This window comes from Rhodnius prolixus, unplaced genomic scaffold, assembly GCF_049639745.1.
Source record: "Rhodnius prolixus isolate KJV_2025 unplaced genomic scaffold, Rpr scaffold_13, whole genome shotgun sequence".
Classification (NCBI taxonomy): Eukaryota; Metazoa; Arthropoda; class Insecta; order Hemiptera; family Reduviidae; genus Rhodnius; species Rhodnius prolixus.
In genome coordinates, this window is record NW_027411583.1 from 12455873 (window position 1) to 12469976 (window position 14104).

At 31.4% G+C, this 14104-nt stretch overlaps 4 protein-coding genes across 5 annotated transcripts; 3 read left to right on the top strand and 1 right to left on the bottom strand.

Moving 5' to 3' along the window:
* Window positions 1-668: 668 nt before the first annotated feature.
* Window positions 669-1476, top strand: Polr3K (RNA polymerase III subunit K). Its single transcript, XM_074116344.1, has 2 exons — window positions 669-960; window positions 1045-1476. The coding sequence occupies exons 1-2, from the start codon at window positions 823-825 to the stop codon at window positions 1228-1230; spliced, it is 324 nt and encodes a 107-aa protein (XP_073972445.1). The 5' UTR covers window positions 669-822; the 3' UTR covers window positions 1231-1476.
* On the top strand, window positions 1261-8202 carry Plekhm1 (Pleckstrin homology and RUN domain containing M1). Of its 2 annotated transcripts, XM_074116321.1 has the most exons (8): window positions 1261-2308; window positions 2531-3424; window positions 3500-3556; window positions 4440-4558; window positions 4652-4871; window positions 5641-5772; window positions 6605-6775; window positions 7849-8202. In XM_074116321.1, exons 1-8 carry the CDS (start codon window positions 2000-2002, stop codon window positions 7960-7962), a joined length of 2016 nt encoding a protein of 671 aa, XP_073972422.1. In that variant the 5' UTR covers window positions 1261-1999; the 3' UTR covers window positions 7963-8202. The 2 variants fall into 2 exon arrangements, with proteins under 2 accessions (XP_073972422.1, XP_073972423.1); XM_074116322.1 differs by lacking the exon at window positions 3500-3556.
* Window positions 1265-2235, top strand: Tcs1 (Threonyl-carbamoyl synthesis 1). Its single transcript, XM_074116337.1, has one exon. It carries the CDS (start codon window positions 1265-1267, stop codon window positions 1994-1996), a length of 732 nt encoding a protein of 243 aa, XP_073972438.1. The 3' UTR covers window positions 1997-2235.
* A 1628-nt stretch (window positions 8203-9830) lies between the features above and the next one.
* On the bottom strand, window positions 9831-13349 carry kune (claudin). Its single transcript, XM_074116339.1, has 4 exons — window positions 13108-13349; window positions 12900-13022; window positions 12258-12410; window positions 9831-11634 (listed from the first exon to the last, which is right to left on the bottom strand). Exons 1-4 carry the CDS (start codon window positions 13241-13243, stop codon window positions 11381-11383), a joined length of 666 nt encoding a protein of 221 aa, XP_073972440.1. The 5' UTR covers window positions 13244-13349; the 3' UTR covers window positions 9831-11380.
* Window positions 13350-14104: the final 755 nt, after the last annotated feature.

Genomic DNA, 14104 nt, shown 5'->3' on the forward strand with positions numbered 1-14104 from the left:
TTTCTTCTTTTTTTTTCAACTCAGGAGTTTTATGAAAAAATTTAAGTCTCATGAAAATGAAAAGTTGATAAGATTAATATTTCTGATAATAGAAGGCAAGATAAAAGTTTCTTACTTTGCTACTTGAAAGTACTGTAGTCAACGCAGGTAAGATCATCTACTTTTTTTTTTAATAAGAATAAATTTTTAATATTATTACACATTTTATTAAAGTATTGAGACAAACATGATAGAATGCTTTCAAATAACCCTGTGTTTTATTTATTTCTTAAAGGAAAATTGTGTTGCTAGAACTTCATCGTAACAAACAAATTTATTTACCTAATAAGAAAAAGTTGGTACGTAAATTCACCATGAAATCAGTCTATCTAATTAAAAGAATAATAAAAATTATTCAAACCCTTCTCCTACAGTTTACATGATACTTAAAAAAGAAATTGAATGATTACATCATTAATGAAAACATAATTAAATAATCTATATTAAATTAATACTTCTTATTTTTTTAAATTGTGTTTAATTTCCTCTTCACGTAAAATATATAGCAATATTTTTAAAAGGTAGTAAATTTGCTAACCATTCATATATATTTTTTTTTTTTATAGAAAGATGGCATACGTAAAATTTTTTGCAAATGATGGCTAAAAGAGGTTACATTGTTTAAGGTTATTTGTTAAGTATTGAGGAAAGTGTTGATATTTGACTCATGACTTCGTTACTCAGCAATCATGTAGAGTAAATTTTAATTTCTTTGTGAGTTTCTTTGTTCTTAATGTTTTTACATTAATCTAAGCTAGCCTGTACAAGTGAACTTGTTGTGAAATGTTATTTTGCCCAACTTGCAGTAGTTTATTAATTATTGAAGAATACATTGGTCATTTAAGATATAAGTGTAGAGCTTGCCCGTATAATTTCAATATTACAAGTAGGACAAGCAATAAAACCTATCCTAAATTGAAGGTACCTACCAAAAAATATAATATTTTGTTACTTATTTTAGGAAATTGTTCATTAGTGTTATTTAGTAAATAATCTTATTTCTAGGAAATTGATGACGTTCTTGGTGGCGCATCTGCCTGGGAAAATGTGGATGCAACTGATGAACGATGCCCAGTATGTTCTCACCCTAGGGCATATTTCATGCAAATTCAGACCCGTTCTGCTGATGAACCAATGACTACATTCTATAAATGTTGCAGCCCAACTTGTGGTCACAGATGGCGTGATTAGGTGTACACTGTTGTGATAATAACATAATTTCTCGATGTTAAAAAAATTACGCTATTTAAGGCAATACATTAGAGCTGCCAGCAACACAGCGTATACCTTTAAACAAGGTTTCTTGAATAATGATATGTCTAATTTAGTACCAATCACGGAAAATGCTGTTGATATTGCTGTGAAATGGTTACAAAAAGGTGAACTAATTGCTTTACCTACAGACACTGTTTACGGTCTTGCAGCTGACACCCAGAATTCAACTGCTTTAAAAAAACTTTACCAAGTTAAGGGAAGAAATTTTGATAAACCAATTGCTATTTGTTTAAGTGAAATTGAAGACATCAAATTGTGGGGTGTAACTGATTCTTTACCCAAAGACCTGTTAAATGCTCTTTTACCAGGACCTGTAACAATTCTGTTAGAAAGAACTGTTGGACTCAATGGGAATCTAAATCCTGGTGTACATAACATTGGAATTAGAATACCAAATAGTGAATTTATTAGGAAAATTGCTGGAAAGTTTGGATCTGCTATAGCTTTGACAAGTGCAAATCTAAGCAATAAACCAAGCAGTCTTTGCCCTGAAGAATTTGTACCTTTATGGCCCTTGGTAGGTGCCGTGTTTGATGGAGGTAACATTGGTGGAAGTAACTCTCGTGCAGGCTCCACAATTATAGATCTATCTGAAAAAGGGAGTTATAAAATAATTCGTGAGGGAAGTGCTTTGAATAATACACTTAGTATTTTACACGAATACGGCCTAAAAAAACTATAGACTATGAAATCTCTGTTTCGAAGTTTAGAGATTCGTCGTAGAGACGAAATTATTAAAGAGACAATAACCACCCAATTAATGACCAGTGTTAAAGAAGTACAATTAGAAAAAAAATTAGACAATGATTGTTATACGACAAGTGTGGAAGCTAGTAATTCTTTGTGTACTGTGCTGGAAGCCATGTTTATCCATGGAATCAAGGAGACTATTGTTGACAGGATGTCCTCTATTATTGGCAATCCTGACCAAAGACCATCACCAGAGTTTTGGTCACCAGTTATGATATTTACCCACAGGGATATTATCAATCAGGTATTCTACCTATTTATTTATTTTATAACACCTATAGAATTGTGGTAAGAAAAGTTATTTTTTGAGTGTGCATTCTGCGAATAGCTATAAATACATTTTGGAGTAGTTTTGCTTTTCAAGAATTCCTGAAGAGGAAATAGTTCCATTTCTCTGTTCCTTTAATAATATCCGGTATTTATATCGATTTTTGTTGTTCTTAATCTATCGTCGTTAATTTTCCAGATTAACAAAATGAGCCAAATAACAACAGACGTTGGAAGATCTCGTGCTTGGATCAGACTTGCATTAAACGACAGCCTGTTTATGAGTTATTTAGAAGCAATCACTCATCAGAATAAAACTTTAGTGCCATATTATAAGAAAACTGCATATCTTCGAGACGTTGAAGCGCTTACCACAGCGATAAATGCCCTACAAGGTTTGGTAAGCTTCAACTTTACATATCCAACGAATTCAAAGTTTCTGAACGTATGGTCTAACAATCCGTTACTTTTGGCCGGTATATGGACGCCTCCAATGAAAGATTGTCCCATACCTTCTGGCATGGATATTGTAAAAAGTATACCCGATGAAACGCCGCCAATTCCTTTTACACCACCACCAACTGTACATACGACTAATTATATTGACGAAGAGGAAGCCTTAAGGATTATATTGAACACACCAATCGAAGGCAGTCCTATGCAATCTCAGTTAGATCTTACAGTATCAGCTTCCCCACAAAACAATATCACTTCGGCTGTTCACCAGCCGGCTGAGAAAATTGATCAACTTCGTTTGATTAACGAACGAATGTGTAAATTAAGTGAAGCTCAAAATAGTTCTCAGCAAATCGAAGATGTACGTCCGATTGTTCAACAAACTGAAGAGATGTTTCCAAAAGTTGAGAAAATAGTAGTGGAAATAGGTCCTTCAACCAGTCAACAAGAAAAACCTAAAGAAACAACAAACAGTACACTTCTGAGTTACCATAAAATATTAGATAGTTACAATCCTAATTCTACTCCAGCTTTACAAGAGCCTAACTTACAGGAATTTATCCAAAGCTATGAACCTTCAATACCAATTGATCATAGTAAATCTCAGCTTAAAACGGAAATTGACGATGAAGATCAGGTAAGTGAACATTTTAGAAATCCTTAAAACTGAAGTATAAACTGTCGATATCTACTAACTTCCTTTATTTGTTAGGTTTGTAAAATGGGATACGAAGTTATCGATTATTCTTCATTAACTTTGAATATTCCAGTAAGTTGAAATGAACATTTTAATTTTTAAAGCTTTTACTAAATGATGAGCAGTTCTAACTTTTATATACAAAAAAAACAAAAACAAATCGATCTAGCATGCAAACATTTTACTACACATTACAGAATGGTGAAGGTTTATTTTTTCATTGTTTAACTCAAAACTCGGTGTGCAGGTTATGTTTATTTAAGTATAACTTTGATTACTACGTCATCTTTAACCTTGTAATCGAGTCATATTCTTGCATTGGTTTTGAATTCTCCAGAGGGGAGGGGGATTAAGGGACTTTGATTTGGAGGGGATATATTGTATGGTTCTCTCTGGCACTGTTAATGGTAACAATAGATATAGAAAGGTTGCAGTACGTTTTATCTTCCCTTTATTCCAAAGTGTATTTAGTTATCAACCTTTCAGCGAGCTAGTTGGATTCCACATTTATTTCCGTTTCCTTCGGTTTAGTAACAAAACATTCTTGAATTGAACTGTGATTTCCTCTAAATTTTCTCTAATCTCAAAAAAATATGTATTGTTGAAACTTATGGAGCTAGATCGGACTGCAAGAAGGGTGAGTTTAGGTTCTTCACTTTTCTACCGGTTGGACGTGTGGTTGGTATAAGTCATTGGATACAATCTTGCTATATACAATAGAAATAAAAAAATTGAAGAATCAGGTTTTGCAGGATTAAAATTTGCGTGTAGTTCAAAAAATAAAAATAAATAAATAAATCAGAAATCTCACCCCAGTAAAATAGTACCTTCCCATTTACGCATGCGCATTAAAATTTAATTATATTTGTCTATATATATATATTTTTTTTTACGAAATTTTTCTACAATTCTTAAAAAAAATAATAATGAAGAAAATATTTATTTTTGTTTTAAGGAATTTAAAACTATGATTGATCAATTGGCAAAGGTAATGCAAGAAAAAGGACTAGATTCACAAAGATTTACGTGTAAGGAATGTCGTCAACATATAGGAATAACCTTTGCTAAAGCCAGGTAATTGCTAGGTTACAAAGGGTAATTGTTGGGGTAAAGTAGTTTTTAATTTGATAAAATAAATCAATTTAATTTATTTAATTTTATTTACAGAGTTTGTTCGTTGACTGGCAGTTACTATTGTACAGAATGTTTTAAATGTTCTGATTGGGTAATACCGGCACGTATTATACATAATTGGGATTTTACCAAATATCCAGTCTGTAATAGAAGTGCAGCATTTCTGATAGAAGTGCAGGATTATCCATTGTTTGATATTAGAAAACTCAATCCTCGGCTTTATTTTGCAATTGAAGAAATGGCTGAAATGCAGGTATTTTTTTTTTATTTTTTTTTTTTGCTTGTGGTGTTATGTGTGTGTTAACGGAATACTGCACGAAAATAGATTTAAAAAATCTGTCCTCGCGTGAAGAGGAGAAAAATTATCCTACAGCGATCTCCAGTGATGAAATCACTCACCCAGGTCCTCCAGGGAGGTCCTAGGAAGACAAGGAGAAAGCAGCAAGGATAACAGCTCGCCAACTCTCCCTTCTCTCCTCCAAATCCCTCCCCAGAATTAAGAGCAGCCAACAGTTAAGAGTATAACCATTCCCTATTAACAGGCCTTCCTCGCCAACAACCTTCTAACATTCCATATATGTCACCACCAAATAAAGTCTTGTGAAGGCTTCTAGAAAAGATGGTTCACTTATTCCCCCAAAATCACCCAGGGCCTTTCTATGGAAGGAAGCGCGGGAGGCCGACAGTTTAAAAGTCAAATACCATTTCTCTTCACCTGTTCAATGTCTTCTATAGAATATTATGAAAAATGACTTTTATTTTTTTTTTACACACCTTCCAATCGTACGCTTAAGAAGAGGTGCAAGACTGAAGGTTCTCTTTATCCCGGCTATTGGAGAAGAAGCTTTTTTTTTCACTGTCTCTCTGTTAGCTTGCTCCTGTGGGCAGTTAGTTGCCCGCGGGATATCTCGCGAGGTAGGGATTGGATTCCTTCCTTCATAAAAAATAATACTATCTATTGAAAAAAAAGAGTTATTTCTAGCTACTTTTAATTATTTCTGAATTTTTAACTTTTTTTTCAGAAATTAAGGATGAAATTGAATCTCCTTCGGCTGTATCTTTTTACATGTCATGATCCAATAAGGAAAGATTTGCAGAGATTGGTTTGGCCCAGAGAATACCTCTACGAGCATGTACATTTATACTCAATTGCTGTAAGTTTCCTAAATTTACGAATAGTTACCAGCAGTGGGCGCATGTAGATAAAGTTTTAAGGGTTGATCCCAAACCATCTGGGAAAAATTCGTGAAAAAAATTAACTTTTTCAAAAATTGGATACTAAAATATGATATAGTAATGTATTGTAATGACTCAATAAATATTTAGATTTTGTTTGCATTTTTTGAGACCGGAGCTTACGTTTATCTTTAATCTATAGATCTATCTGTAACTTTTATTTAAAACATTCTCTAGGAAAATTCCTTTAAGGGTAGCTCTAAAGGAAGATTGGAATAAACTTCCCTTTAATGGTCGTGTAAGGTTATAGGAAGTTTAAAAGTTAGTATGAATTAAATATTTTTAAATTTGGGTTAGGTTAAACAAGTTACAAAGTATGATTTAATTTTTTTTTTAATTTAGGTTAGGTTAAACAAGTTACTCAGTATGAATTAAATATTTATAAATTTGGGTTAGGTTAAACAAGTTACGAAATGCGAAAAAGTTTTGTTAACAGTTCTTTATAGTTCGTTTCTTCAGAACACCATTTCCTTTTCAGCTGTAAATTTTTTTCTTGTTTCAACTTTAGAATGTCCCTTTTTCCCTATAATGCCTTAGAATCATTAAAATTTTAAATTCCATGGCCATATTGAAGAAAAAGACATAACCATTCTGAGCGGAAGTTGAATTATGTTTAAAGAATACGTTAAACAAAAGTATTAAGGATTAAGGATAATTTTGAAGTTTTGTAAAAAGAGTGCGGTGGTTAATATAGATTATACAACTAATAATATAATTGCCCTAAGATAATTTTTCTTTCTTTGTTTAAAGGATTTCTTAGATATTCCGACAGGCGTGCTCGCAGATCTTATGAAAAAAGCCATAAATTTGTCTGTGGAACATGTAAAATCATGTCAGCTGTGCTTTCAAAAAGGTTATATTTGTGAAATTTGTAACGAAACAAAAACTATTTATCCTTTTGATATTGAAACAACAATTAGGGTAAGTTTTATTTATTTATTTACGGGTAAAATACAATTGCAATGTTAAAATATTGGTACGATATGTTACTATCATTATGTATTGATATTTTATTGATTATTGATACCAACTATGTAGGTGAAAAAAAAGATGTTGCTAAAAACCACCCTTAAGCCAAAAGAAACTAATTAGGACTTGACTTTCAGTGTACATACTTTAATTAACTTTATTAGTGTGATTTCAATCGGGTAAAGCAACAATTAAAGAATTTTACGATAAAAAATATGGTTCAATGGTAAACAATAAAATTAAATTTTGGAATGTAATATTAAATCAATTTGCTATTTGGAATACCCTTTTGTGAGAACGAATCCCTACAAGGAGCGTATTGATACTGAAGACTTGAGCGGAATGTATTTCATAGCTAAAAATTGCCAGTTTCTTATTCAACCTTAATAAGGCTAAGTTTGTTACGCCTCTTTTCTTATGGCTTACATCTAGAATTTGGCTAAAGTAAATGTCAAATTATTGATGATTTTTTTTTTTCTTTTAGAAACATTTTTTACAATACGTGGGAGAATATTTGAATAAATACATTATTTTAATTTACTATTGTTTGTTAGCGAGTGTTCATAAATTTACTTTATAAAGGATCCTGGAATTTTCCAGTAAAAAGTAAAAGCTTTCTTGTCCAGTACTATTTTATTGTATTAAACATGTAAATACTGAAGATGACTATCTTTTTTTAAGTCTTGAAAGATTCCTAGACAATAGATCAAAACTCTCTTTGGACAACAAAAGACTGATTTATACTTCTATTTTGAAACCCATCTATGGGCGTATGGAATAGAGCAGAGAGGGTTCAACCAAACGCTCCCATGTGGTCATAGTTACTTATAGCGCTAACGCGCCGATTGTAGTACAAATAATCGCAAAAAAGCTTAATTTAAAATGATCATTTAAGTGAAAGTTTCCATTTCAAGCTTCATTCTGCTTGCTGTAGGGCGTTTTTTTTTTTTAATACGGTTTATTTTTTAAACAAATGTTTCCAAGTTAAAAAAAGGCTTAAGTAAATAAAAAAAATTTTCTTTCAGTGTTCAAATTGTACTAGTGTCTTCCACGATGAATGTAAAAAGAAAACACAACAGTGTCCAAAATGTGATAGAATAAAACGGCGTAAAGAACGTCAAAAACTAGAAGACAGCTGATAATAGAAATTCAATTTATTTTTTTCTTTGAATATCAATTAATTTATATTAATATGTAAAGTATAATATTAACACTATTACCTTGTAACTTGAAGTTATATTTGCTTTATTTTTATTTTTACATCCGCTTATTAGAAAGAGTTTTATATTATGAAAAAAAAATTCATTTCCATCTTATTTATAAGTGCCTCATTTATACTATGTGATAATTTCTAAAAAATATTTGTTTTGTTTGAGCAATGTGTGTGTCAATTTTTTTTTTGTTTTGTAAAATTGAAGTAGATTTAAAAGAAAAAAAAGTCGTTTATTCATTTTGTAAAACTTTGTAGATAAAGGGCCTGATTTAAAAGCTGTGAGAAGGTAATACCATGGTTATCTTTTTAGGACTGGCCGTATATAAGGTGACGACGCTTCTTATGAAATAGGTTATTTCGCTTGTGAATACCTATAATAATAATAGCTATAATACTTTGTCCACAAATTCCTCCCCAAAAAAGTGGTGGAAAATTTTTCTTGTTTATTTTTGTCCTAAACAAATGTTTTAGTCAAAGATGTTAAAATCAATCCGTTTCAAAATCATTTTCGAATAAGAAGCGTCAAAGGAAAATTTTTGAAAACTTGAAAAGAAGGCAGATGCGCAATGTTTTTCAGGAAGTGATATATGCCGAATGACAATTATGGATTTCAAAATTTTATGATGTAAATTGCTGATGATTTTTGAAAATTTTCAATTAATTACGATAAGGAGGCGATATTAATTTGACAAATAACAGGTTAGATCAACTTAACCTTACTTGAAGTTGGTGTTAAAATTAATTAAAACCGTATTTCTTATAAATATTGCTATAGAAATAAATAAGCTAAACTAAATTAAATAGATAAATGTAAAATATAACGAAGGAATCTAAACTCAACAATTTCGACAAATCATATGGTAAAGAGCGCTTTCAGCGAGACTGTAGGAAAATATGTATAAATTTCACTGTCGATTACTTTTTATTTGCTAATTTTTCTAGTATTTTTTTTTTACACCTTATTGATCATCCCCTATACATTGAAGTATCGATTTTCTAATATCATATAGCTTTCATTTCTGGCACCGAAATTAGAACAATTATTTCCCCTGTCCATGGCCATTCGTGTTTCTTAAGGCTTTTTTTAAACCATTTTTGAGCTGTCGTGCTTTAGCTTTCATGAAAGCCTGGCTAACGGACTTGCTTATTATCTCTGGATTCCTATAAAGATTAAGCTGAACGCATCCTCATATTGAGTAAATTTCTTTCAGCCTAGAACTATGCCATGCAATCATTCCAGTCTCTGCCATCTCGAAAAGTTCTCGAACCATCAGTGTACCAAAAAAAAAATCACATGTACTTTTAATAACAGAAACAGTAGATGCAATGCTCCATTTCATTTTGATACACAGCCTGTAAGAAAAAACAAACAAATTGACAGCCTTTTTTTCATACCATTTCTTGAGAAGTTCCAGATCGAACAACCTCCATCAAGAATTACCACTCTACGGATACAATGCATTTCTTCTATTCTAATACCATCTCAAGGAAGATTTATCCACGTCTGCTGCAGGCTTTTAAAAAATAATAAAACTGAAATTCATAGTATTCTATTATTTCCCCCATTATTGAAAATAGTTACCAATATTCGCTAACTTCTACTTTACACCGTAAATTGTTTTCTCACTGGTTATCCCTAAGTTGTTTTTGTTTGGATCCAATGAATGGTAACATATGATCTTAAAATTCTGCAAAAAATTCAAAAAGTTTAAAAGAAAATATCAATTATCAATTAGCTATGGTTAAAAAGGAAATCTTGTTAACTGTTGCACAACAGAATTATTAAAGATATGATTAAAAAAATTAATAAAACATTTTTTAATTTTATCAAATATAAAAATATACAAGCATATTTTAATAAAATTTTATATAATCTAGAAAATTAATGTTACAGATTATTTTATGAAAAAAAAAATACAATAATTACAAAATTAGGGACGGAAACTGAATTGAGATTACTCAAGATTGGGCGGTAATTGATAAGTTTAAATGTACAATAGAAAATTTACATCGATATAAGTCGATGTATGAATTTTCGATTTTTTGTTTAATGACATTTTAAGGCGTTACATTTTATTTTATCAATGTAAAGTTACGTACGTAATTTTATATTAATTTTTTTGTACATAGGACGGACTTGATTTTTTTTTTTTACAAAAAAGTAACTTACATAACTTCTTACTTAAATTATTTTTCTTAAGCGTAATAAATTTAATATTGAATGCTACAAAAAAAAAAAAACAAATTTTCTACCTAGACAATGTTGGCGTGTTTAATCTCATTAAGATGTAACGCTAATACTGTCTGGAATGTGCATCTTCACAATTACTGTATACACTAATATTTCAACAGGCGAATATTTGTTAAGTTTCAAATTAATTTTTCAAGTGAAAGACCGATTCCTATAGACCAAGCTGGAGAACTGTCAGTGAGAATAAGAGGCAATAACGAGTTAAGGGTTATCTACAAAGAACTAGTCTTCTTAGAAATAAGAGCGCGATTAACGATTAATGGATTAGCTGAGTGGTTAGCGAATACTGGATTCCAACGTAAAGATCATAGGTTCGAATCCAGCTGCTGGCCCTTAGGTTTTTTTTCTTCCTAGGAGCTTCTTACCCGGTGATAAACCACTGTTACTAGAGAAAACTGTCCGGAGATTAGAAGTGCACTGAAAAAAGCTTCGGGCGCCAATAACCTTAGATGTTGACGCGCCTTAAATACAAATAAAAATAAAATGAGCGCGAAAGGCATGAAGAAATGATGCCAGAAGTGCGTACTTTCCAAGAGATTGCCGGCGTTTCATAGATAATGTTGAGAACGACACCAGAAAGAAGATGAGAAGGTGGACGGCAACGAGTTGAGGATGGATGATAAATATGAATGGTAGCGAGTGATTGAAGCAGCCTAGAGGCTACAGGACCTAGAGTGATAAAGTAAGTAAGGAGTTTCCTTTACATTTCGTTATTCAGCGACCGACTTTTACAAGGATCTGCACCATTAGCAGTCTTAACATTTATACTGAAATCTCCAGCAAACATATAATATATATTGCAGATAGTAGGAGCAAGTCGATTCTATTAATGGTGTACACTGGTTCTAGGAAATACTTTAACCAAACAAATATCTAACAAGTTCAAAACTATTTTGACTATTTCAAAACTTTACACTACGGTCTGGTATAGCAAAACTAATCGCTTATCTATTATCATGTACCCTCCGGAACAAACGCTAACCATTCTGAGTCTTTATTGGAGCAAACATCATAAATTTATTGGCGTTCTGATTTATTTTAAACATAAAAATCAAGAAAAGCTATACTATTTTGTCAATTTACTATAAACAATTTAAATATTACTTTGCATACCAGCTTTAAGCGCTTCCATGTGATAAGCTGCGTGCATCTTTTCAGCTTTCTTTCTTTTAATTTTATGTCGTCTAGCTTCAATAAGAAATAAAATACCAGCAGTATAAGAACCGATGACGCCAATTACTGCCAGAGCGTACGACCAGCCGATATGATTGTGTTCCCAATTTGGCATCCAATCGCGGCCATCACCGTAAGCACCAAAAATGTATACTGCAATTGTTCCACAGATTCCTAGAAAATAATTATAAATAAAGCAGGTATTATAAGAAAGATCAAAAGTAGGGCAACTTTCAAGCAGAATTGAAAATTCTAGCTTCTTCGTGGAACTGAAAAATTTGTCATTGAAAGCTTGTTACGAAATTAAACAGCTAGTTAAACGATATAGACATACAACTATTTATCACGAGATGATTTATAAGGACTGCATTACAGGTTTTGTGGTAGGTCTTTTGTCGGAAATGGCTGACAGTGGAAGAGCTTAGAATGTTCTTCCAACAGTGGAGTCTCCGGAGGCTCAAATTCGGGACTGGACTTTCTTACTAGTATCGTTTGAGGAAAAGTTTTTGTTGGGAGGTAGTTAAATGGGCTTTGCGGATTTCTTGAAATCGAGAGATGGAGCCCCGGCCATAAACAAATAAAATTACGATACATACGGACTGGGGCATTCACACACTCCCTAGCAGAGATTCAGAATTCTCTAACAAACTTCAGAATGAAGTTTTGTGCGTAACGCAAGAGCATAGTACGAAGGCAGGGCAGTTAGTGCACTAAAAAAGGCTCCAGGCGCCAATGAACTCAGAAAAAAAGCACAAAATAACAATATAAAAAAAAGTATATAATAAACTAGTTCATACCTGCTAAAATTAAAACACTTCCTAAGACAATAAGAAGATGGACGAACCTATAGTTTTCTCGACTACAGGCCAGATATAACAGCGTGCTGGGTATTGCGATGAGATGAAATACGAAACAAACTGTGAAGAAGAATTGCACTGCTACGAAAAATCCTGGAAAAAAAAATAAATATAGATAACTAGTTTAAAATTATATATACTCGAATGCTAGTATTTTGCAAATATAGCTTATGATGGACAATCCTAAAGTTACAAAAATATTGTACAGATTAAGTGTTCGGAGATGTTTGATTGATATCTTAAATTAATGACTTTCAATTATTTTATTTTGCATTCTCATAACACATTACGTAGGTTCTAAATGCATGCAACACTGGCGTAAGGTACTTTAATTATTAATTGATTATTCGTTATTAATTAATATATGAACTAAAGATATTAAAAATATGCACAAAGTGCAGAGAAACTTTGATGTATGAAAATACTTGGTAATGGAAAACAGAAACTAGCTGGACATCATACAACACATGTAAGTTTTAAAACACTACAATTTCGCCACAATCTTTCAGTTCGCTACAGATATTCTAGGTAAACCTTCACTAAATATTCTAAATTTAAGTCTATTCAATAACAGAAACTTACCCGGTAATAGAAAATCGAAGATTATATAGTATTCCTCTTCGAAAATCCACCAACAATTCTGAAACTTTGTGTCGTACCAATAATGTGGATCTTGAAAGTTTGAAAAACAAACCCACCAAAGTCCTACAAAAAAAAAAAAAAAAAAAAGTTTACATAATTTTGTAAAGTAAACATTCTCATTTAGCACAATAAATTAATTTAAACTTACCAATACGTTGGAATTTCGGGTTATGTAATTTGTTGTCGGTTTCCAGCCAATTTGGCGTAGCAAAAGCTATAAAAATTAATAAGAAACTAATGCCTGCTATCCCCGTCGAAATAAATCCTGTTAAAGATTTTCCCATATTATTTATTAATTGCTATTTATATTTCCTTGTGTTTACATGAACGGCTTTAATTGCCAGCTAGACAATAAACAAACTAAAATATCCACGCCCCACTGCTTCATGGCTGTCAACACAACGAGAACAAAATTGTTAAACATAAACAATAATTTGTTAAATATTTTTTATTTAATGTTATATGTATATATGTTTTTATTTATATTTACACGTTATAAGCAATAGATATTTAAAAAAATGATTAACTTTATTAAAAGTCCCAAGAAAAATCACTCTGAATAAACAAAATAAATATTAAAAATACAAAAATATTAATGGCAATTATCATCATGAAGAAATAAATAAATGAAAAGAAACCAAGTGATATAACTAATTTTACGGTTAAAAATGGGAAGGAGAATTTTTTGCAAAATGAGGTTTATTAATTAAGAAGTTTTACTTGTCCGATCCTTCAACTATGTCGTTAAAGCTAAGCTTTTGGGTAGAAATAAAAATATTTTTTAAGTAATTAAATACTAAAATAATAACAATTATTCTCCCTTTTCCCCCTAATTCTTATTAGGGTTCAAGCTTACCCAGTGAAGGCGTTTTTATTGGACATCTACCAGAAGAGATATGTATAAAAATTTGATATCAAGGGAACCGTTTGGAATTTTAAACAATCATTCCAAATAAATTTACTTAATTACACTTTTGTAATGGGTAATAGTTATGTTCAGAACTTACAGAACTGAGTACAACTATTGTCCAGAAATATGAAAAATCATCGTAGCTTTAATTATTTATTTCAAAAATAAAAATAATTGTTAACGATGGGATAAATCAGTGGTTAGTGAAATGGATTTCCACGAATTTAGCTCTCTC